The following is a 23,226-nucleotide window of genomic DNA, read 5'->3' on the forward strand; positions in this document are numbered from 1 at the left end:
GCACATCTCCCCTTAAACTTTCCCCCTCTCACTTTGAAATTGTGACCCCTTGTAACTGACACCCCCACTCTTGGGAAAAGCTTGTTGCTATCCACCCTGTCCATACCTCTCAAATTTGTAGACCTCAATCAGGTCCCCCCTCAACCTCCGTCTTCCCAACGAAATCAATCCTAATCTACTCAACCTTTCTTCATAGCTAGCAGCCTCCATACCAGGCAACATCCTGGTGAACCTCCTCTGCACCCTCTCCAAAGCATCCACATCCTTCTGGTAATGTGGCGACCAGAACTGCACGCAGTATTCCAAATGTAGCCGAACCAAAGTCCTATACAACTGTGACATGACCTGCCAACTCTTGTACTCAATACCCCGTCCGATGAAGGTAAGCATGTTGTATGCCTTCTTGACCACTCTATCAACCTGCGTTGCCACCTTCAGGGTACAATGGACCTGAACTCCAGATCTCTCTGCACATCAATTTTCCCCAAAGACCCTTCCATTGACCATATAGTCCGCTCTTGAATTTGATCTTCCAAAATGCATCACCTCGCATTTGCCTGGATTGAACTCCATCTGCCATTTCTCTGCCCAACTCTCCAATCTATCTATATTTTGTTGTATTCTCTGACAGTCCTCCTCGCTATCTGCAACTCCACCAATCTTAGTATCATCTGCAAACTTGCTAATCAGACCACCTATACCTTCCTCCAGGTCATTTATGTAGATCACAAACAACAGTGGTCCGAGCACAGATCCCTGTGGAACACCACTAGTCACCCTTCTTCATTTTGAGACACTCCCTTCCACCATTACTCTCTGTCTCCTATTGCCCAGCCAGTTCTTTATCCATCTAGCTAGTACACCCTGAACCCCATACGACTTTATCCATCTAGCTAGTACACCCTGAACCCCATACGACTTAACTTTTTCCATCAACCTGCCATGGGAAACCTTATCAAACGCCTTACTAAAGTCCATGTATACGACATCTACAGCCCTTCCCTCATCAATTAACTTTGTCACTTCATCAAAGAATTCTATTAGGTTTGTAAGAGATGACCTTCCCTGCACAAAACCATGCTGCCTATCACTGATAAGTCTATTTTCTTCCAGATGTGAATAGATCCTATCCCTCAGTATCTTCTCCAACAGTTTGCCTACCACTGACGTCAAGCTCACAGGTCTATAATTCCCTGAATTATCCCTGCTACCCTTCTTAAACAAAGGGACAACATTAGCAACTCTCCAGTCCTCCGGGGCTTCACCCGTGCTCAAGGATGCTGCAAAGATATCTGTTAAGGCCCCAGCTATTTCGACCCTCACTTCCCTCAGTAACCTGGGATACATCCCATCCGGTCCTGGGGACTTGTCCACCTTAATGTCTTTTAGAATACCCAAAACCCATACCCTTCCGTATGACAACTTTTTAAAATAAATTTAGATTACCCAATTATTTTTTCCAATTAAGGGGCAATTTAGAGTGGCCAATCCACCTACTCTGCACATTTTTGGGTTGTGGGGGCGAAACCCACGCAGACACGGGGAGAATGTGCAAACTCCCCACAGGCAGTGACCCAGAGCCGGGATCGAACCTGGGACCTCAGCGCCGTGAGGCAGTTGTGCTAACCACTAGGCCACCGTGCTGCCCTTTCCGTATGACAACTTGACCGAGAGTATTTAAACATCCATCCCTAGCCTCAACATCCGTCTTGTCCCTCTCCTTTGTGAATACCGAGAGAGAGCGAGAGAGATACAGAGAGAGAGCGCGAGAGAGATACAGAGAGAGAGCGCGAGAGAGATACAGAGAGAGAGATACCGAGAGAGCGCGAGAGATACAGAGAGAGAGCGAGAGAGATACAGAGAGAGAGCCCAAGAGAGATACAGAGAGAGAGCGAGAGAGATACAGTGAGAGAGCACGAGAGATACAGATAGAGACAGAGATATAGATAGAGACAGAGAGATACAGATAGAGACAGAGAGAAATACAGATAGACAGAGATAGATAGAGAGAGAGAGACAGAGAGAGGGAGAGACAGAGAGAGATACACAGAGATAGAGAGAGACAGAGATAGACAGAGACAGAGATAGAGAGAGAGACACAGAGAGAGAGACAGAGAGATAGGGAGAGACAGAGATATAGGGAGAGACAGAGATATAGGGAGAGACAGAGATAGAGAGAGAGACAGAGAGAGAGAGACAGAGACAGAGAGATAGGGAGAGACAGAGATAGAGGGAGAGACAGACAGATACAGAGAGACAGACAGATACAGAGAGACAGACAGATACAGAGAGGGAGACAGATACAGAGAAATAGAGAAAGAGACACAAAGAGAGAGAGAGAGAGTGACAAGGCAATGGAGGAATTTGAAAATCACAATGCGAATTTTATCAATTAAGGCATTGCTGGACTGGAAGTTTCTACAGGAAATGTTATTTTCTTAATTTAGAAAAATGAATGCTCCCCGCTGCAGTTGCTAATGTTGCAGTTTACTAGTAGCCCAGCCTGTTTTAACTCAGCCAGTTTCTGCCCCATGGTCATCAAATCAAAGGAGCCTGGATTAACTTTCAGAGGATTACAGAGAGCAGCTGTTCAAACAATTCATCACTGGCATTTCAGACTGAAGGGCAAATCATTCACTATGTCCCATAATTACAACACTTTAAAGGCAAAAATGGCACTAAAAATCACGCCCATCTTGCTACACATCACACCCATCTTTCTTGATGGGCATTTACCACTGGCACTTCAGAGCCAACGGGTCAAAATCCTGGAATTCCCTCCCTTGCAGCACTTCACAAGCACAGAATGCATGCTGATGACCTATCTCTATGTAATGGATGCCAAGTGAGGTGACTCCATAAACACACACACACGCACACACACACACACAGACAGAAGGCCAAAGGTGTGCACACACCCACATCAGTTAATGCATGCGTACCTTCATGTACTCAATTCCCAGGGCAGGATTCTCTGATCCTGAGGCTAAGTGTTGACGCCGTCATCCACATGGCCTCAGGAGCAGTGATTCTGACCCCTACAGGGGACCAGCACAGCACTGGAGCGACCCATGCTGCTCCAGCTGCCGATGCCGGCATCAATGGGCGCTGCGGGTCTGCGCATGTGCACAGCGACCTGTGCCAATGCGCAGTGGCTCCCTTCTCCACGCCGGCCCCGTGCAATATGGCGCAGGGCTGCAGGGGCCGGTGCAGAGCAAAAGAGGCCCCCAGCCCGAGAGGCTGGCCCCGATCGTGGGCCAGGCCACAGCGGACGCCCCCCCTGCCGGGGTCTGACCCCCCTCCCGGGGTCTGAACCCCCTCCCCCCACCAGGCCACCCCGGGTGCATGCACGCCGAGGTCCCGCCGGGTAAGACCACACATGGCCCTCAACCGGCACCCGCGCCGACCATGCCGGCGCCGATTCCCCACTCTCCGGAGAATCAGCGGACCAGGGTCGGGGTGGCGTCGAGCGATTCGTGCCCCGCCCGGCGATTCTCCGGCCCGGGCTGAGAGAATCCCACCCCCAGGGACCAGACATTCGAGGATAAAACGCAGGCTGATATTCTGCTGCAGTAATGAAGGAGCTTGGGACATTTCTACTGACATTGAGCACTTCACAGAAATGACAACTTGCTGAATGTGGCACTGTTGCAGACGCCATTTTTCATTTGCTGTTTGTGGGAGCTTTTTGTGCACAAATTGGCAGCCACATTCCCTACATTACAACAGTGATTGCACTTCAGGAAATCATGTCGGAAAAACACTGCAGGACATTCGGAGGTTGTGAAAGGCACTGTATAAAGGCAAGTCTGTTTGTTCTTTGAGACAGCATATGTGGAGAGAATAGCTACCAGACTTTCGCCTACTCAATCATCAAACAATGCTCGGCAATGTCCCTCTGCACAGGTACAGACGCACACAGACACATGGACAGGAACACAGAGGCATACAGGTGGACACACACACACACACAGGGCTACCAGAGCAGGTCAAAGGCTAGGAATCCTATGGTGGGTAACTCACCTCCTGACCCCCCACCCCCCCAAAGCCTGTCCACCATCTACAAGGCACAAGTCTGGAGTGTGATGGAATACTCTCCACTTGCCTGGGTGAGTGCAGCTCCAATAACATTCATGAAGCTCGACACCATCCAGGACAAAGCAGCCCCGCTTGATTGCTCCTCCTTCCACACATATTCAAACATTCCAACACCGAGAGCAGCCGTGTTTACCATTTACAAGATGCACTGCAGGAACTTACCAAGGTTCCTCAGACAGCAACTTCCAAACCAACAACCACTACCATCCAGAAGCGCAAGAGCAGCAAATACCTGGGAACCCATCCACCTGGAGGTTCCCCTCCAAGTCACTCACCACCCTGACTAGGAAATATATCGGCCGTTCCTTCACTGTCGCTGGGGCAACATCCCGGAACTCCCTCCCTAACAGCACTGTGGGTGTACCTACACCTCAGGGACTGCAGCGGTTCAACACAGCAGCTCACCACCACCTTCTGAAGGGCAACTTGGGATGGGCAATAAATGCTGGCCTAACCACATCCTGCAAATGAATAAAACACGCACACACATAAAGACACTGGCACACAAATAGGGGCACAAGCACACAGGTGCACACACACACACACAGGTGTGCAGGCACACGCAGACGCACAAGAACACACACAAGGACACATACAAGCATACACACAGAAACATAGACAGGGATGCAGGCGCACACACACACATACACAAACACAAACAGACACACAGGGATACATAGACACAAATACACACATATACACATACAGGGACACATGAACATACACAGGCGCACACAAAGGGACACAGGAACGGAAACAGGCACACACAAATAGATAGGAACATACACAGGCACACACAGAGACACACACAGGAACACACACATACGGAAACAGGAACACACACACACACTCTGCCATGAATCAGACGGTACAGATACTAACTGTGTCCACTCGGGGACAATTGAGGGTACCTCAGGCCCAGGCCTGGCAGATCCTGGCCCAGCACCTTGCATTGCTGCGATTGCACTCTCTGTGCCCCCCTGTCTCCCCCTTGCCCGCCCTGCCCCCGGCTCAGTACCTGGCTCCGCTCCCGCTGCCAAGCTGCGGCTCCCTGTTGATGCGGACCGAGTAGAGGCAGTGCGCGCTGGGGAATCCCCCGCCCGGCAGGTTTCCTTGTGACGTCAGCGGTAAGCCTGATTGACAGTGGTCTGGACCAATGGCAGGGCGGGAAACCCTTTAAAGGGCGGGGGCGGGTCGGTAGCGCTGTTCCGGTGAGTGAGTCTGTCTTAGTTGCTTGCTCAGTTAGTTAGTTATTCTTAGTTGCTTGCTCAGTTAGTGAGTTATTCTTAGTTGCTTGCTCAGTTAGTGAGTGAGTTATTCGTAGTTGCTTGCTTAGTTAGTGAGTGAGTTATTCTTAGTTGCTTGCTTAGTTAGTGAGTGAGTTATTCTTAGTTGCTTGCTCAGTTAGTGAGTTATTCGTAGTTGCTTGTTTAGTTAGTGAGTTATTCTCAGTTGCTTGCTCAGTTAGTGAGTGTGTTATTCTCAGTTGCTTGCTTAGTTAGTGAGTGAGTTATTCTCAGTTGCTTGCTCAGTTAGTTTGTTAGTTATTCTTAGTTAGTTCTGGGAAGTTTTTCAAACTATGTCATTGTTCATTAGAAATGGAGAAAAGCACAAGTTTAATCTCCGGGTGAGCTTTGCAGGGAGAAGGAAAATATTTTCACACTCAGGAGTTACACTGTGGCCATGGCAGTGGGTTTGAATGAATTAACCACCTCCTTCCTCCAGCCCAAATGTTCCTTTGCGCAGTTATTCTAGAAATCGGAAATAGCCCCACACATCACTCACTGGACTTTTTCCACAACTTCCTGAGGGTGGTACAATCACAAAAGAAACTATTTCGAAACTCGAGAGACCGCGGAGCTCATTTAAATGAACAGTTTCGTTCTGCACCTTTGAAGATAAAAAAAAAAATCTACGTCTCTTGTGCAAGCTGGTCAATCTGGAAGCGTTTTCCAGACAAATAGTGACGAAGCTGGAAATCTGAAATAAAAGCGAAAATGAATGCTGGAAACGCCGGAGTTGCCAAACCTGCTGAGTATTTCCAGCATTATCTGCGTGTGTGTGTTTTCCTCTCAAAGGAACACAGACCAATTGGTTTAATTATGAGGCCAGTGTAGAACTCTGACCTCGTCATTTGGACACATAATGCAGGGTGATTGTGCAGTGTAATTGAGGGAGTGCAGCAGTGTCAGGGTGCCTGCTATCTTTCAGATTGAGCATAGTGTAGAAGGAGGTCATCAATACACTCCAACAGAGCACCCTACCCAAACCCACTCTCCTGCCCTATACCATCTAACCTGCATATTTTTGGACACTAAGGAACAATTTAGCATGGCCAATCCACCTAACCTGCATATCTTTGGACTGTGGGAGGAGACCGGAGCACCCGGAGGAAACCCACGCACACACGGGGAGAAAGTACAAACTCCACACAGACACCCAATGCCAGAATACAGTGAAAGGTTTTACAACACCGGGTTAAAGTCTTAACAGGTTTATTTGGAATCACAAGCTTTCAGAGTGGAATAATGATAATCTTTATTAAATGAAAATGGCTTATTGTCACAAGTAGGCTTCAAATGAAGTTACTGTGAAAAGCCACATTCCGGCGCCTGTTCGGGGAGGCTGGTACGGGAATTGAACCCTGCTGCTGGCCTGCCTTGGTCTGCTTTAAAAGCCAGCGATTTAGCCCTGTGCTAAACCAGCCCCTTAGTAATAATAATCACTTATTGTCACAAGTAGGCTTCAATGAAGTTACTGCAAAAAGTCCCTAGTCGCCACATTCCGGTGCCTGTTCATGAATTGAACCCACGCTGCTGCCTTGATCTGAATTACAAGCCAGCTATTTAGCCCACTGTGCTAAACCAGTCCTGAAGTGTCACAAGTAGGCTTACATTAACACTGCAATGAAGTTACTATGAAAATCCTCTCGTCGCCTGTTCGGGTACACTGAGGGAGAATTCAGAATGTCCAATTCACCTAACAGCATGTCTTTCGGGATTTGTGGGAGGAAATCGGAGGAAACCCACACAGACACAGGAGAACATTCAGACTCCGCACAGACAGTGAGCCAAGCAGGAATCGAACCCTGGTGTGGTGAAGCAACAGTGTGAACCACTGCCATCGAATTGGCTCAAGATTATGTTTGACAAAGTGCTACAGCAGCTTGCTGTTGTCTTCTGTGGTATGGTTAACCAGGAAACTCTCCCACTCTCACCATCAGGTAATTTGGAAGGATAATCGACCTTTATAGGACCATTAACACAGGAAATATCCCAGGGGCTTCCGAAGAAAATAAGTTGATACTGAACCTAAGTAACTAGCTAAAGTCCATGACGGACTCCATTAGAGAGAGACATGAGGGGACAGCCTTCACAAGCACATGGTAAGGTGAGGAGACAGGGCTCCATGAACTATCACAGCCAGTGCAGAGATTGAACCCACACCATTGGCATCTGTGGTGGCATGGCCCCTTTAAGGGTCGGGCCCTCACGGTCCATGTGACTGGCTCAGGGCCTATCGCAGGGGAGCACGCAAACGCCAACCAATGGGGGGAAAAGCGCGGGCCCTGGGAGTGGGGTCTGTGCAGAGTGGAAGATCCAGGGAGTGAAGATCTGCTTAGTGATCCTGTGCCTGTGTATAGTTTACCTTTGCTTGTTACCAATAAACCTTTGTTCAGTTATACTGGAAGTCTCCGTAGCATCACCTTGAGCTGCCACAGCATCAGTGTGGGTGTATGTGTTTTTATGTGTGTGGGTGAGTGCGTTTTTGGATGTGTGAGCTTGAAGACTGCCTTCAGGGAAGCCAGTAGATGTAAGATACTTGGATTTCCAAAAGGCTTTCAACAAAAGGTTGCTGAATAAGATAAGGGCCCATGGCATTTGGTGGGGCGGGAGGTGGTGTAGTATGTTTGCACGAATAGAGGATTGGCTAACTGATAGAAGACAGAGAGTCGGGCTAAGAGGAGCATTTTCAGGATGGCAACCTGTAACATAGTTCCACAGGGATCTGTGCTGGGGCCACAATTATTTACAACATATCGTCATGATTTGGACGGGGGAAGTGAACCTCCCAGTCAAGTCTGAGGATGACACAAAATAGGTGGGAAGGTGAGTGGCGAGGATGACACAAGCAGGTCAAGTGTGTGGGCAGAAATTTGGCAGATGGAATATAATGTAGGAAAATGTGAAGTTATGCACTTTGGTAGGACAAATAAAAGAGTTGAATATTATTTAAATGGAGAAAGACTTCACTGCCGCTGGGGTGAAATCCTGGACCTTTTCAGATTTTCATTGAATTCAAATTTTACCACCTGCAGTGATGGGCTTTGAAGTCAGTCCTCAGAGCATTACCCTGGGTATCCAGCAACAATGCCACAAGGCCACTGCCTTGTGGGAATGTGTGTGTGTGTGTGTGTGTGTGTGTTTGAGTATGCAAGGGTGTATGTGTGCCAGTGTGCATCTGTGTGAGTGTTCATGTGTGTGCGTTTGAGCACACATTTGGGAATGTGCCTGTGTGAGTGTGTGTCTGAGTGTGCATGTGTGTGTGTGGGACTGTGTGAGTGTGCGTGTATGAGAGTATGTGTATTTGAGTGTGTAAAAGTGCATGTGTGTGAGTATGCATATGTGTGTAATTGTATGTGTGTGAGTGAGTGTGTGTGTGTCTGTGTGAGTGCATGTGAGAGTGCATGCATCAGTATGCATGTGTGTGACTGCATGTCTGCGTGTGAGGTATGCGTGTTTGAGTGTGAGTTTGAGGTGTCGTGTGTGAGTGTATGTGTGAGAGTGTATATGTGCGTGTGTGTGGGTGTGTGAATGTGTGTGTGAGTGAGTGTGTGTGTGAATATATATGTGTGTGAGAGTGCATGTGTGTGTGAGAGTGTATGTGTGTGTGAGAGTATGTGGTTGTGTGCACGTGTGAATTTGTGTGGGAGAGTGTATATGTGTGTTTGTGTGAGCACGTTTGGGTGTGTGCATATATATGTGAGCGTGTTTGTGAGTGTGCATTTGGGTGTGTCTGAGTATGTGTGAGTGTGTGTGTATATGAGTGTATGTGTAGGTGTGTGTGGGTGGGTGTCAGCGTATGTGTGAGCGTGTGTTTGAGCATGTGCATGGTGTGTGTGTGCATGGTTAGCACAGTTACTTCACAGCACCAGGGTCCCAGGTTCGATTCCCGGTTTGGGTCACTGTCTGTGCGGAGTCTGCACGTCCTCCCCGTGTCTGCGTGGGTTTCCTCCGGGTGCTCCGGTTTCCTCCCACAGTCCCGAAAGACGTGCTTGTTGGGGGAATAGGACATTCTGAATTCTCCCTGTGTGTACCCAAACAGGCGCCGGAATGTGGTGACTAGGGGAATTTCACAGTAACTTCATTGCAGCGTTAATGTAAGCCTACTTGTGACAATAAAGATTATTATTATTATATGTGTGTGACTGTATGTGTGTGAGTAGGTGTGCGAGCGTGTGTGAGTGCATGTGTGTGAGTATGTGTGTATGCGTGAGTGTGCATGTGTGAGTGTGTGTGTTCATGTGTGAGTGTGTGTGAGTATGAGTGTATGTGTGTGTACGTGTGTGTGAGCATGTGTGCGAGTGAGTATGTGTGTGTGAGTGTATGTGTGGTTGTCTGTGTGCAAATGTGTGTGAAATTGTGTATGTGTGAGTGTGTGTGAGTATATGTGGGTGTGTGTGAGTGTGTGTGAGTATATGTGGGTGTGTGAGTGTATGTTTGAGCATGTTTGTGAGTGTGTATGGGGGTGTATGTGAGTATGCATGTGACGATGTGTGTGTGAGTGAGTGTGTGTCAGTGTATGTGTGTGAGTATATGTGTGAGTGAGTGTATGTGTTAGCATGTGTGTGCGGGTGTGTGTGAGTGAGTGAATGTGTGTGAGTGCGTGTGTGAGAGTGTATGCATGTGTATGTGGTTGTCTGTATGAAAATGTATGTGTGTGTGTAAAATTGTGTGTGTGGGTGTGTGTGTGTGTGAGTGGGTGTGTGAGGGTGTGAGTGTGTGTGAGTGTGTGTGTGGGTGTGTGTGAGTGTGTTTGTGTGGGTGTGTGTGAGTGTGTTTGTGTGGGTGTGTGTGTGTGAGTGGGTGTGTGAGGGTGAGGTTGTGTGTGTGAGGGTGTGTGTGTGAGGGTGTGTGTGTGAGTAGGTGCATGTGTGTGTGTGAGGGTGAGGTTGTGTGTGTGAGGGTGTGTCTGTGAGTCTGTGTGTTTGTGTTGGTGTGTATGTGTGTTTGGGTGTGAGAGGGTGTATGTGTGAGTATGTGTGTGTGTGTGGGTGTATATGTGTGTTTGGATGTGTGTGAGTGGGTGTGTGAGGGTGAGGTTGTGTGTGTGAGGGTGAGGGTGTGTGTGTGAGGGTAAAGTTGTGTGTGAGGGTGTGTGTGAGTAGGTGTGTGTATGTGAGGGTGTGGTTGTGTGTGTGAGGGTGTGTGTGTGAGTAGGTGTGTGTGTGTGTGAGGGTGAGGTTGTGTGTGTGAGGGTGTGTGTGTGAGTGGGTGTGTGAGTGTGTGTGTGAGAGGGTGTGTCTGTGAATGTGTCTGTTTGTGTTGGTGTGTATGTGTGTTTGGGTGTGAGAGGGTGTATGTGTAAGTGTGTGTTTGTGTGGGTGTGTCTGTGAGTGAGTGTGTGAGTGTCTGTGTGCGTTTGTATGGGTGTGTATGTGAGTGAGTGTGTGTGTGTATGTGCGTGTGTGTATATGGGTGTGTGTTTGTGTGGGTGTGTATGTGTGAGTGCGTGTGTATGTGTGTGTGTGGGTGTGTGTTTGTGTGGGTGTGTATGTGTGTGTGTGTGTGTGTGTATGGGTGTGTGTTTGTGTGGGTGTGTATGTGTGAGTGTGTGTGGGTGTGTATGTGTGGCTGTGTGTGTGTATGGGTGTGTGTCTGTGTGGGTGTGTATGTGTGAGTGTGTGTGAGTGTGTGTGTGTGTATGTGTGTGTGTATGGGTGTGTGTTTGTGTGGGCGTGTATGTGTGAGTGTGTGTGTGTATGTGTGTGTGTATATGGGTGTGTGTATGTGTGAGTGTGTGTGAGTGTGTGTGTGTATGTGTGAGTGTGTGTGAGTGTGTGTGTGTATGTGTGTGTGTATATGGGTGTGCGTATGTGTGAGTGTGTATGTGTGTGTGTATATGGGTGTGTGTTTGTGTGGGTGTGTATGTGTGGCTGTGTGTGTATGGGTGTGTGTGTGTGGCTGTGTGTTTGTGTGGGTGTGTATGTGTGTGTGTGTATGTGTGAGTGTGTGTGAGTGTGTGTGTGTGTGTGGGTGTGTGGGAGTGTGAGTGTGTATGTGTGAGTGTGTGAGTGTGTGTGTGTATGTGTGTGTGTGTGGGTGTGTGTGTGGGTGTGTGGGAGTGTGTTTGTGTGTGTGTGGGTGTGTGGGAGTGTGTTTGTGTGGGTGTGTATGTGTGAGTGTGGGTGTGTGTGTGTATGGGTGTGTGTTTGTGTGGGTGTGTATGTGTGAGTGTGTGTGTGTGTGTGTGAGTGTGTGGGTGTGTATGTGTGAGTGTGTGTGAGTGTGTGTGTGTGTGTGTGTGTGTGTGGGTGTGTATGTGTGAGTGTGTGTGAGTGTGTGTGTGTTTGTGTGGGTGTGTATGTGAGTGTGTGTGGGTGTGTTTGTGTGAGTGTGTGTGTGTGTGTGTGTATGTGAGTGTGTGTGGGTGTGTATGTGTGAGTGTGTGTGTGTGTATGTGTGTGTGTGTGGGTGTGTATGTGTGAGTGTGTGTGAGTGTGTGGGTGTGTATGTGAGTGTGTGTGGGTGTGTTTGTGTGAGTGTGTGTGAGTGTGTGTGTATGTGTGTGTGTGTGGGTGTGTATGTGTGAGTGTGTGTGAGTGTGTGGGTGTGTATGTGAGTGTGTGTGGGTGTGTTTGTGTGAGTGTGTGTGAGTGTGTGGGTGTGTATGTGTGAGTGTGTGTGAGTGTGTGTGTATGTGTATGTGTGTGTGGGTGTGTATGTGAGTGTGTGTGAGTGTGTGTGTATGTGTGTGTGTGTGGGTGTGTATGTGAGTGTGTGTGAGCTCTAAGACTGCCTTCAGGTACAATACCTGATGTCACGTTTTCCTATTTTTCCCGGCTTTCGTGGAAATTTGCTCTTTCATGAACTCAGGAAAACGTTATTTGATTGGCTTCTTGTTGCTCACAGCCAAAATCATGAAATATTGAGCTGTGGAAATGGCAGATCCTCACGAAATATAAATCTAAAACTTTTCTTGCGACCAACCGAGGAGTTCATCCTTTCTCATCTGACCAGAACAGGAGATAAACTTTTTAGGTTCAGGGATGTTCAACATGACCACTGCTCTTCAATGGAGCTTATTTCTTCCACCTGACATGACCCCCACATTGCCAGTGGGAAGGGATGAAGTGGCGATTTGAGATGAAGGGAAAGATTGGTGTCCCAACACCTTTCAGAAAAAGAATCGGAAAGAAAGACAGAAGCAGTTCAAGTGATCGAGTTTTAATAAGCCACTGGTCAACTTCCTCTCGACCGGGACAGTGTGAGTTTACTGTTTCTGGAAGCATTTCTTCAGAAAATGAGCATCATCTTGGCTTCTGGGCAAAATGCCTTCAGTTTCTCCCTGATTCCCCGCAGAAGGCTCCGTTCCTGATTCCCCGCAGAAGGAATCCGTTCCTGATTCCCCGCAGAAGGCTCCGTTTAGTGATAGAGAAACTAGTCAGGAGGAAGTGCCTCACATCCCAACCTGGTGATCAGCTGGAAGGATACACAGTCCCAGGGATAAAGGATTTGAGTTATGTGAAAGGATTGGAGAAGCTGGGCCTGTTTTCATGAGAGAGAAGAGCAGGCCCGGAGGAGATTTGATAGAGGTATTGGAAGCCCTGAGAGGTCAGGACCGAGTAGACAAGGAGAAATTGTTTCCAACGGCCAGAGAGTTGAGAACCAGAGTACACAGAATTAAGATGGTTCACAAACGGGCGTGAGGAAAACCAATTTGAAGAGCGAGTGGTTAGTACCTGGAAGCAACTGCCTGAGGACATGATTAAAGCAGATTCACCTGCAACTTACAAAAGAGAATCTGATAATTATTGAAACTATGATAATTATTGGACTATGTACTTCCTGAGAACATTAGCATGTAAGATAGATTTTGTAACTTCCTTGTGATATATATCTATAAAGGTATAGTTGGGGTGAAGAAGTAGTATGCAATTATTAAAATGTCCTTGTTTAATAATGTTTATTCTTTTGTTAGAAGGTCAGCAGCAGACTCCTGTGACTCTGTTCAGTAGATTCCCGCCACATATCTAAACAAAAAATAAAAGTTACGATCAATCAAGCCAGGTTCCACCCTGGGATCTGACTTGTCCAATAGTAACATCTACTGGGATCGTAACTAGGGGGTGTTTAGCACAGGGCTAAATCGCTGGCTTTGAAAGCAGACCAAGGCAGGCCAGCAGCACGGTTCGATTCCCGTAACAGCCTCGCCGGAATGTGGCGACTAGGGGCTTTTCACAGTAACTTCATTTGAAGCCTACTTGTGACAATAAGCAATTTTCATTTTTTCATTTAGAGCTGTTGCCATCACCGCAGCCTATACTGCAGTGAAACGTATTCTCTGTATCAACAACGCGCAAGACGCTGGAGGAAAATCCACCACCACATCTTCCGGGTTCAATAGGGGGACCGCAAACAAATGAAGAGAATTCTACAGGCATTCAGGCAAAACTGCAAAACCAACTGTGATGGACTGCCCACTGTGTCCTGATGGCCCCAAACTATCCGATGTCAGCTGGAGTAACCCGGAACAAGATTGTCTAAAAAAAGTAACATTCCCGATTCACCCGTCAAAACCACACCGTACAAGCAGTGGGAATTAAATCTCATCCCACACTGCCTACCAGATAGATTGAGCTGCTCAAAGACAATTCACTGTCTTAGACACTGCTCATACATTACAGATCATAGAATTTACAGGGCAGAAGGAGGCCATTCAGCCCATCGAGTCTGCAGCAGCCCATTGGAAAGAGCACTCTACTTAAGCCCCATGCCGCCACCCTATCCCTGTAACCCACCAAACATGTTTTTTTTGGGAAACTAAGGGGCAATTTATCACGGCCAATCCACCTAACCTGCACATCTTTGGACTGTGGGAGGAAACCGGAGCACCCGGAGGAAACTCACGCAGACACGGGGAGGATGTGCAGACTCCGCACAGACAGTGACCCAAGCCGTGAATCAAACCTGGGATCCTAGAGCTGTGAAGCAACAGTGCTACCCACTATGCTACTGTGCTGCTGGTCCAATGTGCATCCCTTTGCAACCAAAATTGGCATCAACAAACAGGAAAGAGATGCTTACATTCCTCCAACATAACCTCATGACTTCCAACATGGTTTACAGTCAATCAAGTACATTTTGAAGTGCAGTTACTTGTGGTCCTGTATGAAACACTACAGCAAGTTCCCACCAATTGGTTTTTAAGCAAAATTGCTTGGAGGAGAACGGTGAAGGTGGCAGGGTGATCCAGCGGTTAGCACTGCTGCCTCACAGCGCCTGGAACTCCGGGTTAATTCCGGCCTCGGGTGACTGTGTGGAGTTTGCACTTTCTCCCCGTGTCTGCGTGGGTTTCCTCCGGGTGCTCCGGTTTCCTCCCACACTCCATAGACGTGCAGGCTAGGTGAATTGGCCATGATAAAATTGCCCCTTAGTGTCCAGGGATATACAGGTTAGGTGGGGTTACAGGATTCGGGTGGGGATTGGGCCTGGGTTGGGTGCTCTTTCGGAGGGGCGGTGCAGACCCGATGGGCTGAATGGCCTCCTTCTGCACTGTGGGGATTCTATGATACATGTTCTACGTGAGAAATATTGACCCAGGTGACAGGAAAATATTCTTCTGGTCGCCATAGAAATGACAATGTGGGATTTCTTTGCATCTACTCCAGTGCACAGAGCGGACCCAGGTTTAAACATTATAGTCCAGGCAGCAACTTGGTGATAGGAGGCCAGAAGTTAATCTTTACTCGACTTTAGGTTTATTGGCAATGTGAGACAATACACATGTATAGCTCCTAACTTTACAACCCTCTTTGTATTCTCGTGACTGAACAAAATGTGTCAAATGAACAAATTAACAACCTTTAAAGGGGTGGTGTAACTGAAGGAAACTGTGGTAGTATGACTAGAGGTACTACGGTACCTGGGAGAGTGAGCTACCATTGGTGGCGAAGGCTTGTTGCTCATTGGCCCAAGTATTGCTTTCTCATTGGACAAGACGTAAGGTAGCTCCGCCCAATGAGGCGGGGTATAAGAACCCGTGTTTCCCAGCAGCCATCGTTCTTTCTGTACTCCAGCTGCTGGGGAAACATCTTGTAGATTAAAGCCTTCAATTCGGACTACTCCTTCGTTTCAGTGGTTATTGATCGCGCATCAGAAACAAACTGAGTTAAAATAATGTAATTTGGGTTAATAATGTACTCCAGCTCCTGCAGTGCCCGTAAACCACAAAAAACCTCAAATCAGCAAAGAAACTAACTACTAATGAGCCACTATTAAAGTGGTTCGAAGTGTCTCTTATACACTGATAAAAGCAAAATACTGCAGATGCTGGAAATCTGAAATAAAAGCAGAAAATGCTGGATAAACTGAGCAGGGGGTCATTGAGACTTGAAACGTTAACTCTCGTTTCTCTCTCCGTGGGTGTTTCAGACCTGCTGAGTTTATCCAGCATTTTCTGTTTTAACATCTTTTGTACTCTGTTCTGCATAACCAATCAAAGTAATTAACTAATTAACTAAAGAACCACCCCTTAAAGGGGCACTGCACCAAAAGCAAGACTTTAGCAGAAACGTATCAAATCGAATTGCAATAACGTTGCTGGCGCAGATGATGCCCTCCGGCCCCTGTGGCGCCCGCCAGTCACGGAAGGCCAGTGGACACCATGTGCTCCCTCCCCACGGCCACCCGGCCATGATCGTGGCTGCGGTAGAGGGGCAGACAGTCGGGTCAGACAACCCCCCCGACAGTCGATCGCCCGTTGCCTGGGCCTCTTCATGGCCAACCTGGAGCAGACCCAGGTGGAGGTTCACCTTCCTCCTCGTACCCCCCCCCCCCCCTCTCCAACACGGGTAACCAAAAGTGTGAAAACAAAAAAGGGGTTGCAACCTCGGACAACCAATATAAACGTGGAACGTGGGCTCCTCGCAGCCGTAGAAATAAGTGCCTCTTTAAATATACGCAAATAATAATAATAAAAATCTTTGATAATAATCTTTATTGTCACAAGTAGGCTTACGTTACAATGAAGTCGCTGTGAAAAGCCCCGAGCCGCCACATTCCGGCGCCTGTTCGGGTACACAGAGGGAGAATTCAGAATGTCCAATCCGCCTAACAGCACGTCTTTCGGGACTTGTGGGAGGAAACCGGAGCACCCGGAGGGAACCCACGCAGACACGGGGAGAACGTGCAGACTCCGCACAGGCAGTGACCCAGCGGGGAATCGAACCCGGGACCCTGGAGCTGTGAGGCAACAGTGCTGACCACTGTGCTACCGTGCTGCCCAAATAATTATCCAATGATTTCCCTCCACCAGCATATATTTATCTTTACGTCGTATAACTAAAAGGTTAGAGACTGTACAGAGAGCCTCTCCCTGCCCCGGTCTGTTATGACCTATTAATGCAATTTCTCAATGATTCTTCACAATAACAACTTGCATTCATAAAGTGCCTTTTAAATAGTAAATACCCTCAAGCAATTCACAGGAGCGATTATAGGAGAAAAAATAAGCCTGAGCCAATGAATGAGATGTGAAGAATGATGAGATAGATCTTTTCCTGGTACCGTTCCAGTGAATCATGTACTTGAAAAGGTTAATGATGCAATAAAAGGCCAGCATTAATGTTTTCGATGCCTCTGGGCCCTTTCAGCAAAGGTCTTATACTACGAGAAGGCCCCAAATCTCTGTCATTCCTTCCTACCGCCTTCCAGCGATGTGACTATCACCCTCGCTCTCCCTCCTACGTGCTTTTCTGTTTAAATAAACCTGGAGACAGCTTTGTCTCGAGGCCACTCCCCCCCCCCCCTCCTACCCACGCCATCTGTGACCTCAACCACCCCCTCCCCACCCACCCCCCCTCTGCCTTGTCTCTCACTGCCCCCCCTCGCTACAGTATGGCTGTGGTGGTGGTGCCACACCGAGTCTCGGCACTCACCCAGCTTACGCAATACTGAAAATTTCCATTCGTGCAGCAGCGTCTAACCTGGAGGCTCGTCCCTCACCCCTCCCCCGCCGCCCCTTGCCTGACTCAGCCCGGCAGGTCAAAGTTCAGTCTAGCACTCTCTCTCTCTACGCCTTTTTCATGTGACGCTCTGTCTTGGAGACCAGATGTTCAGAGGGTTTTTTAAACACCATCGCCCAGCCACTTCCTGTCAGTCTCCCTGCTTCCTCTCTTCGCACTGTCATTCACGGTCTTTCCGTCTCATTGGTCCGTGATCCTTCAATCATTTACCAGGAACAGTTCAGGGTCCAATCCCCATTCTGCCCACCCGACAGGTTCCCAGAGGCCTCACCCCTGGGAGAGGGAATCTCTTCCCCACCATCACCTCAGATCCTCTTTTCTGAATCTCCACTTCCTCCCTTCCGAGGTACTTCACCTTCCTTCTGCTCTCTGTGTTGCATCAACAACCAGAACGTGCATTGATATAGCACCTTTTATCAGAGTAGAGAAACCCTCCCTCCCCACGGTACTTCACAGGAGCAAGTACCCATGAATAGTGAGTCGACGAGCCACATCAAGAGGCCAGGGGAGTGAAAACCTATCATTGAGGCAGATTTAGAGGGCATAGCAGTCTCGGAATAAGGACTAGGCTGTTTCAGACTGAGGTGAGGAGGAATGTCTTCACTCAGAGGGTGGCAAATCTTTGGAATTCTCTCCCCCAAATGGCCGTGGAAGGGAGGAGGCAGCTGGACGGGCCGAATGGCCTACTCTTACTGCTATGCTCCTATGAAACATAGAATTGTACAGCATAGAAGGAGGCCACCTGGCCCATCAAGCCTGCACCAGCCCTTTTGAATCCGCTTCGTCCCTCTCCCCCTGCTCTTCCCAAATATCCTTGCAATTTATTTTCAGTTACTTATCCACTTTCCTTTTGAAACCTCTGACTGATTCAGTTTCCACTGCCCTATCGTTCCAGATACATTCAAGCCAAAGGTCATTCCAAACCCAAACTACCCGTGGCTGGTCAAAGAGGCTGGTTTTGGAGAGTGTCTTGATGAAGGAGAGAGAGCGAGACAGAGAGATAAAGAAACCGGAAGGTGTAGGGAGGGAATTCCAGGTCTTAGGACCCAGGCAGCTAAAGGCACGGCCACCAATGATAGGGGGAGGGGTGAGGGGCGGGGAAGGACAGAATTGGAAGAACGTAGAGATTTACTCTTTGCAAGAATGTCCACCAACTAGATATCGGGAGTTCTGGCAGGACCCGGGGTAACTCAGGTCAACTGGACAGGCCCAGTGCGCTGCACAATTGGATTCTTGTTGGACTCTGCGCCCGAGAAGGTTACATCACGAGGAATGGTTGTGTGGGAGCCTGCCCCTTTAAGGGGATGAGGTCTCAAAGGACCATGTGACCGGTCGGGCCAATCGGGCCAGAGCATGCAAATCCTTGGACTGAGCGCGGGTTTTGCTGTTATTTGGAGTCGTGGAGCACGGTCGCCTTTATCTCGCTCTCCGTGAATAGTTACTTACCTCAAAAAAAACGTTTATTCATTCATCAACTTGGTGGTCGCCAGTCTTGTAAGATACTACATTGTAAGATACTACATTGTAAGATACTACATTGTAAGATACTACATTGTAAGATACTACATTTGGCGATGAGGATCAATCGGAGTGCCTTCCCACTGCTCCAGGAATCGGGAGGGCTGACCTCATGGGGAAGCCTTTCCTTTTGAAGAAAGCTCATTCAGCAGTCAGTGAGGGTCAAAATGCCCTGTTTGGGAAACTTGTGCCATTCAATTCTAACCCAGAGCAGTGGGTGCTGTACGTCAAACACCTGCTCTATTTTTTTAATGTTAATGAAATTGTGGGTGGGGGGGGGGGGGGGGGAGAGAAGCAGCGGGTGATTTTATTAACAGCCCTGCTGGGGCCCCGACCTACAACCTGAATCTGTCTAACAGATTCCAGGATCTACTTCTCTCTGTTCCCCGCCCGTTCATACATCTGTCCAGAAGCATCTTAAATGATGCTATCGTGCCCGCCTCTACCACCTCCACTGGCAAAGCATTCCAGGCACCCACCACCCTCTGCGTAAAAAACTTTCCACGCACATCTCCCTTAAACTTTCCCCCTTTCACCTTGAAATCGTGACTCCTTGTAACTGACTCTTGGAAAAAGCTTGTTGGTATCCACCCTGTCCATACATCGCATAATTTTGTAGACCTCAATCAGGTCCCCCCCGCTTGCTCCTGTGCTGTAATTTTCTTTGTTCTTTGTTCTTTTGTTCTTTTGACTCCAAAACCTTTGAGGAGCTTGTGGAATTAATCAAGGGACATTATCACCCAAGATGATACAAGTTTAATTCAATGATAAAAGCCCCAGGGGAGAGAGACGATCATGGTGCATTGCGAGTTCGAGACTGCACTCAATGACATGCTAAGAGATAGGTTAGTCTGTGGTGTTAACGACATGGTCAAACAAAATAAATTGTTACCAGAGGCAGAGAGTACTCCAGGTGTGGGGGAAGCTACAGGTTATAGTACCATAATACCACAATAAATAAGGACAAGAATAGGCCATTCAGCACCTCGAGCCTGCTCCGCCATTCAATAGGATCATTGCTGATCCTGCATTCCTCACGTCCACTTTCCTGCCTCTTCCCTGTCACCCTTGATTCCCTTACTGATCAAGAATATGCCTGCCATAGGAGGGGCACATTAGGAGGAAGTGCAAGGCTAGGTAGAGCCTATAGGGGGCAGCACAATGGCACAGTTAGCACTGCTGCCTCACAGCACCAGGAACTCAGGTTCAATTCCGGCTTTGGACAACTGTCTGTCTCGAGCACATTCTCCCCGTGTCTGCACGAGTTTCCTCCGGGTGCTCCAGTTTCCTCCCACAATCCAAAGATGTGCAGGTTAGGTGGATTGACCATGTTAAATTGCCCCTTAGTGTCCAACGATGTGCAGGTTAGGTGGGTTACGGGGATAGGGCAGGGGAGTGGGCCTAGGCAGGGTTATCTTTTTGGGGGGGGTCGAAGCAGACCCGATGGACTGAATGGCCTCCTTCTGCACTGTAAAAAGATCATTCTTATCCGCGATGAGTTCTTACGGAATCGGAGCGGTTTCAGCGCACAAGATGGTGCAGAAAGGCCTATCACCAATACCTCGAGGACTCTGACCGATGCTGAACAAGCAGGGGCTGGTTTAGCACAGTGGGCTAAGCAGCCGGCTTGTAATGCAGAACAATGCCTGCAGTGTGGATTCAATACCTGTGCTGGCCTCCTCGAACAGGTGCTGGAATGTGGCGACTAGGGGCTTTTCACAGTAACTTAATTGAAGCCTACTTGTGACAATAAGCGATTATTATTACAAGCTTATTTGGGAATCGAAAAAAGGGAGTAGCCGTAGGGGCAGTGAGAGGGACTGCACACATGTGGCCCTGCGGTCTCCATGGCATCATGCGGTGCCATTCAGGAACCGCAAGGGATTGCACTCCCTCAATTTACAACTCGTTTGTGACCACGCAATGTGCATCATGCCGGTAAATGCCGGCTTGCCGGGGAGGGTCGGTGATAGTTACACCTTGGGCTGCTCACAGATCCCAGATATTGTTTGAGGGAGAGCTGTCCCTGGAAGCATGGCCTCTCCGGGACAGGGGCTACCCACTCAGGAGGTAGCTAATGCCACCAGCGTGGAGACCACAAAGACTGGGGAGCCTGGCTCCACCAAGCCTCATGCATCAACGTGCGATGGGTGGGTGAGGGGTTGCAGCGAGAGTCTGGGGTGGCAAACTTGCCCTGGCCGCACAAAGAGAGTCATTCATTTTTGGAGGGGCACCGCTGCCCAGCCTCTTCTGGAGGGAGCTGGCACTAACTAAACCAGCCCCCCTAATGGTGCGAGCCAGGTTGCCACCACTTTCTTCACCGGAACTGACACTTTGCCAATTTTTTGGTAAGGTTCCACCTGCAATCTATGGCCGATATTTCATGGCAGTTACCGACCACATACCCCTACTGGGCTTATTTATCGAGGATAAGACCATTCCCCCCCCCACCCCCCCATAGCTTCAGCAAGGGTCCAACGCTGGACCCTATTATTGGCAGCCTGTGAGAATACGTTTCAATACAGAACTCATATTATCTCAAGTCAAAAACATAATCCTCCACGGCCAGCATTATGATAACAGGTCTCAGCAATTACAACCATTTCAGATAAGAAAAGGCACGTTAAGTTGCGAAGACGCCATGTTATTATGGGGGGCAAGGGTGACTGTTCCAAAGATGTGCAGGTTAGGTGGATTGGCCATACTAAATTGCCCTTAGTGTCCATAAAAGGTCAGGTGGGGTTACTGAGTTACGGGGATAGGGTGGAGGTGTGGGCCTGGGTAGGGTGTTGTTTCCGAGGGCCGCTGGGTCGAATGATTCTATGATTCCCACTCCTGCTCGAAGGTTATTATTACAAGAATTGCGCTGCCTGGGGTGACAAAGGTGAAGATGTTCGCACGCGGTGATGTGTGGTGGCCCAGGATGGATACTGACACAGAGAATCTGGTCAAACAATGTGACCAATGTCAACTGCAGGAAAACCTGTCATCTGCGGCCCTGATGCACCCTTGCGAGTGGCCAGGTTGACCATGGGAGCGATGACACGCCCTTTTTCAGGCCCATTCATGGGCTCCATGTTCCTCCTCATCAGAGCTGCTCGCTCCAAGTGGTTGGACATACACAAGATAAAGTCCACGACCCCGTCAGCAATGGCAGGAACATTGCGACAGACATTCGCCACCCACAGGTTGCCCGAGGTGCTGGTCTCAGATACGGGACATTGGAACCGCTCCCCACCTCCGTTTCAAACGGACTGGCTAAGAGAGACGTCCAAACATTCAAATCCACCCTGAAGGAACAGTCGTTTGCCTCTCTTCAAATCAAACTGACATGTTTCATGGTCACCTATAGAACACCTCACGTCACCACTGATGTTGCACCTGCCTAGTTACTAATGGGCAGACATATTAGAACACGGTTGGATCTGATATTTCCCAATTTGGTGGTGAAGGTGGAGGTAAAACAGAACATACGGAAGAGCCATCACAACTCGAGAAAGCCTGAGAGAAAATTTGAGGTGGACGACTTGGTTTATGTAAAGAATTTTGGTGCTGTTGCGAATTGGATCCCAGGAACGGCCATGGCCAGGGCAGGTCCGGTGTCGGACGAGACAGGTGTCCAAAGGAAAAGGGTGAAGAAACAGCTGGAGTATTTGAGAAGGAGGGAATTGGACACAAGGCCAGTGGGGCAGTCCGTCCCTAGTCTGCCTGTCAGTGATATTGTGATGGGTGAAAGTAAAGCTGCAGCGTCGACCCCGAGGAAGAGCCCAGTAATGTTCCAGGGGCAACTGGGGAAAGTATCTGCACGAACGCACCTCCGCAAGTCGAGAGTCAACCCACTGAGGCTCAAACAGATGTTGCTTATGCTGCGGGGACAGCTGGTGATGAATTATAGCGCTTCCAAAGAATCAGGAAGTCCCCGGATTGACTTACCTTATAACGTGCTGAGATCCATTTAGAATAGAATAGAATAGAATAGAACAGTACAGCACAGAACAGGCCCTTCGGCCCTCAATGTTGTGCCGAGCAATGATCACCCTACTCAAACCCACGTATCCACCCTATACCCATAACCCAACAACCCCCCCCCCCCCCTTAACCTTACTTTTTTATTAGGACACTACGGGCAATTTAGCATGGCCAATCCACCTAACCCGCACATCTTTGGACTGTGGGAGGAAACCGGAGCACCCGGAGGAAACCCACGCACACAGGGGGAGGACTTGCAGACTCCACACAGACAGTGACCCAGCCGGGAATCAAACCTGGGACCCTGGAGCTGTGAAGCATTTATGCTAACCACCATGCTACCCTGCTGCCCCTATTTGTTGTCTAACATTGTAAATAGTTCCATTCTTATTGTT

General features: G+C 48.7%; 1 protein-coding gene across 1 annotated transcript in view; it reads right to left on the reverse strand.

The window, feature by feature from the left end:
- The window catches only part of tnip1 (TNFAIP3 interacting protein 1), a 90,625-nt gene extending 78,247 nt beyond the window's left edge, over window positions 1-12,378 (reverse strand). Inside the window, exon 1 of the mRNA XM_038793558.1 lies at window positions 12,309-12,378. Within this exon, the coding sequence (XP_038649486.1) occupies window positions 12,309-12,378 (70 nt within the window). The remainder of the gene's footprint in view (window positions 1-12,308) is intronic.
- Between the last annotated feature and the right edge of the window lie 10,848 nt (window positions 12,379-23,226).

The sequence above is a fragment of the Scyliorhinus canicula genome, chromosome 4 (assembly GCF_902713615.1).
Source record: "Scyliorhinus canicula chromosome 4, sScyCan1.1, whole genome shotgun sequence".
In the NCBI taxonomy this organism is placed as follows: domain Eukaryota; kingdom Metazoa; phylum Chordata; class Chondrichthyes; order Carcharhiniformes; family Scyliorhinidae; genus Scyliorhinus; species Scyliorhinus canicula.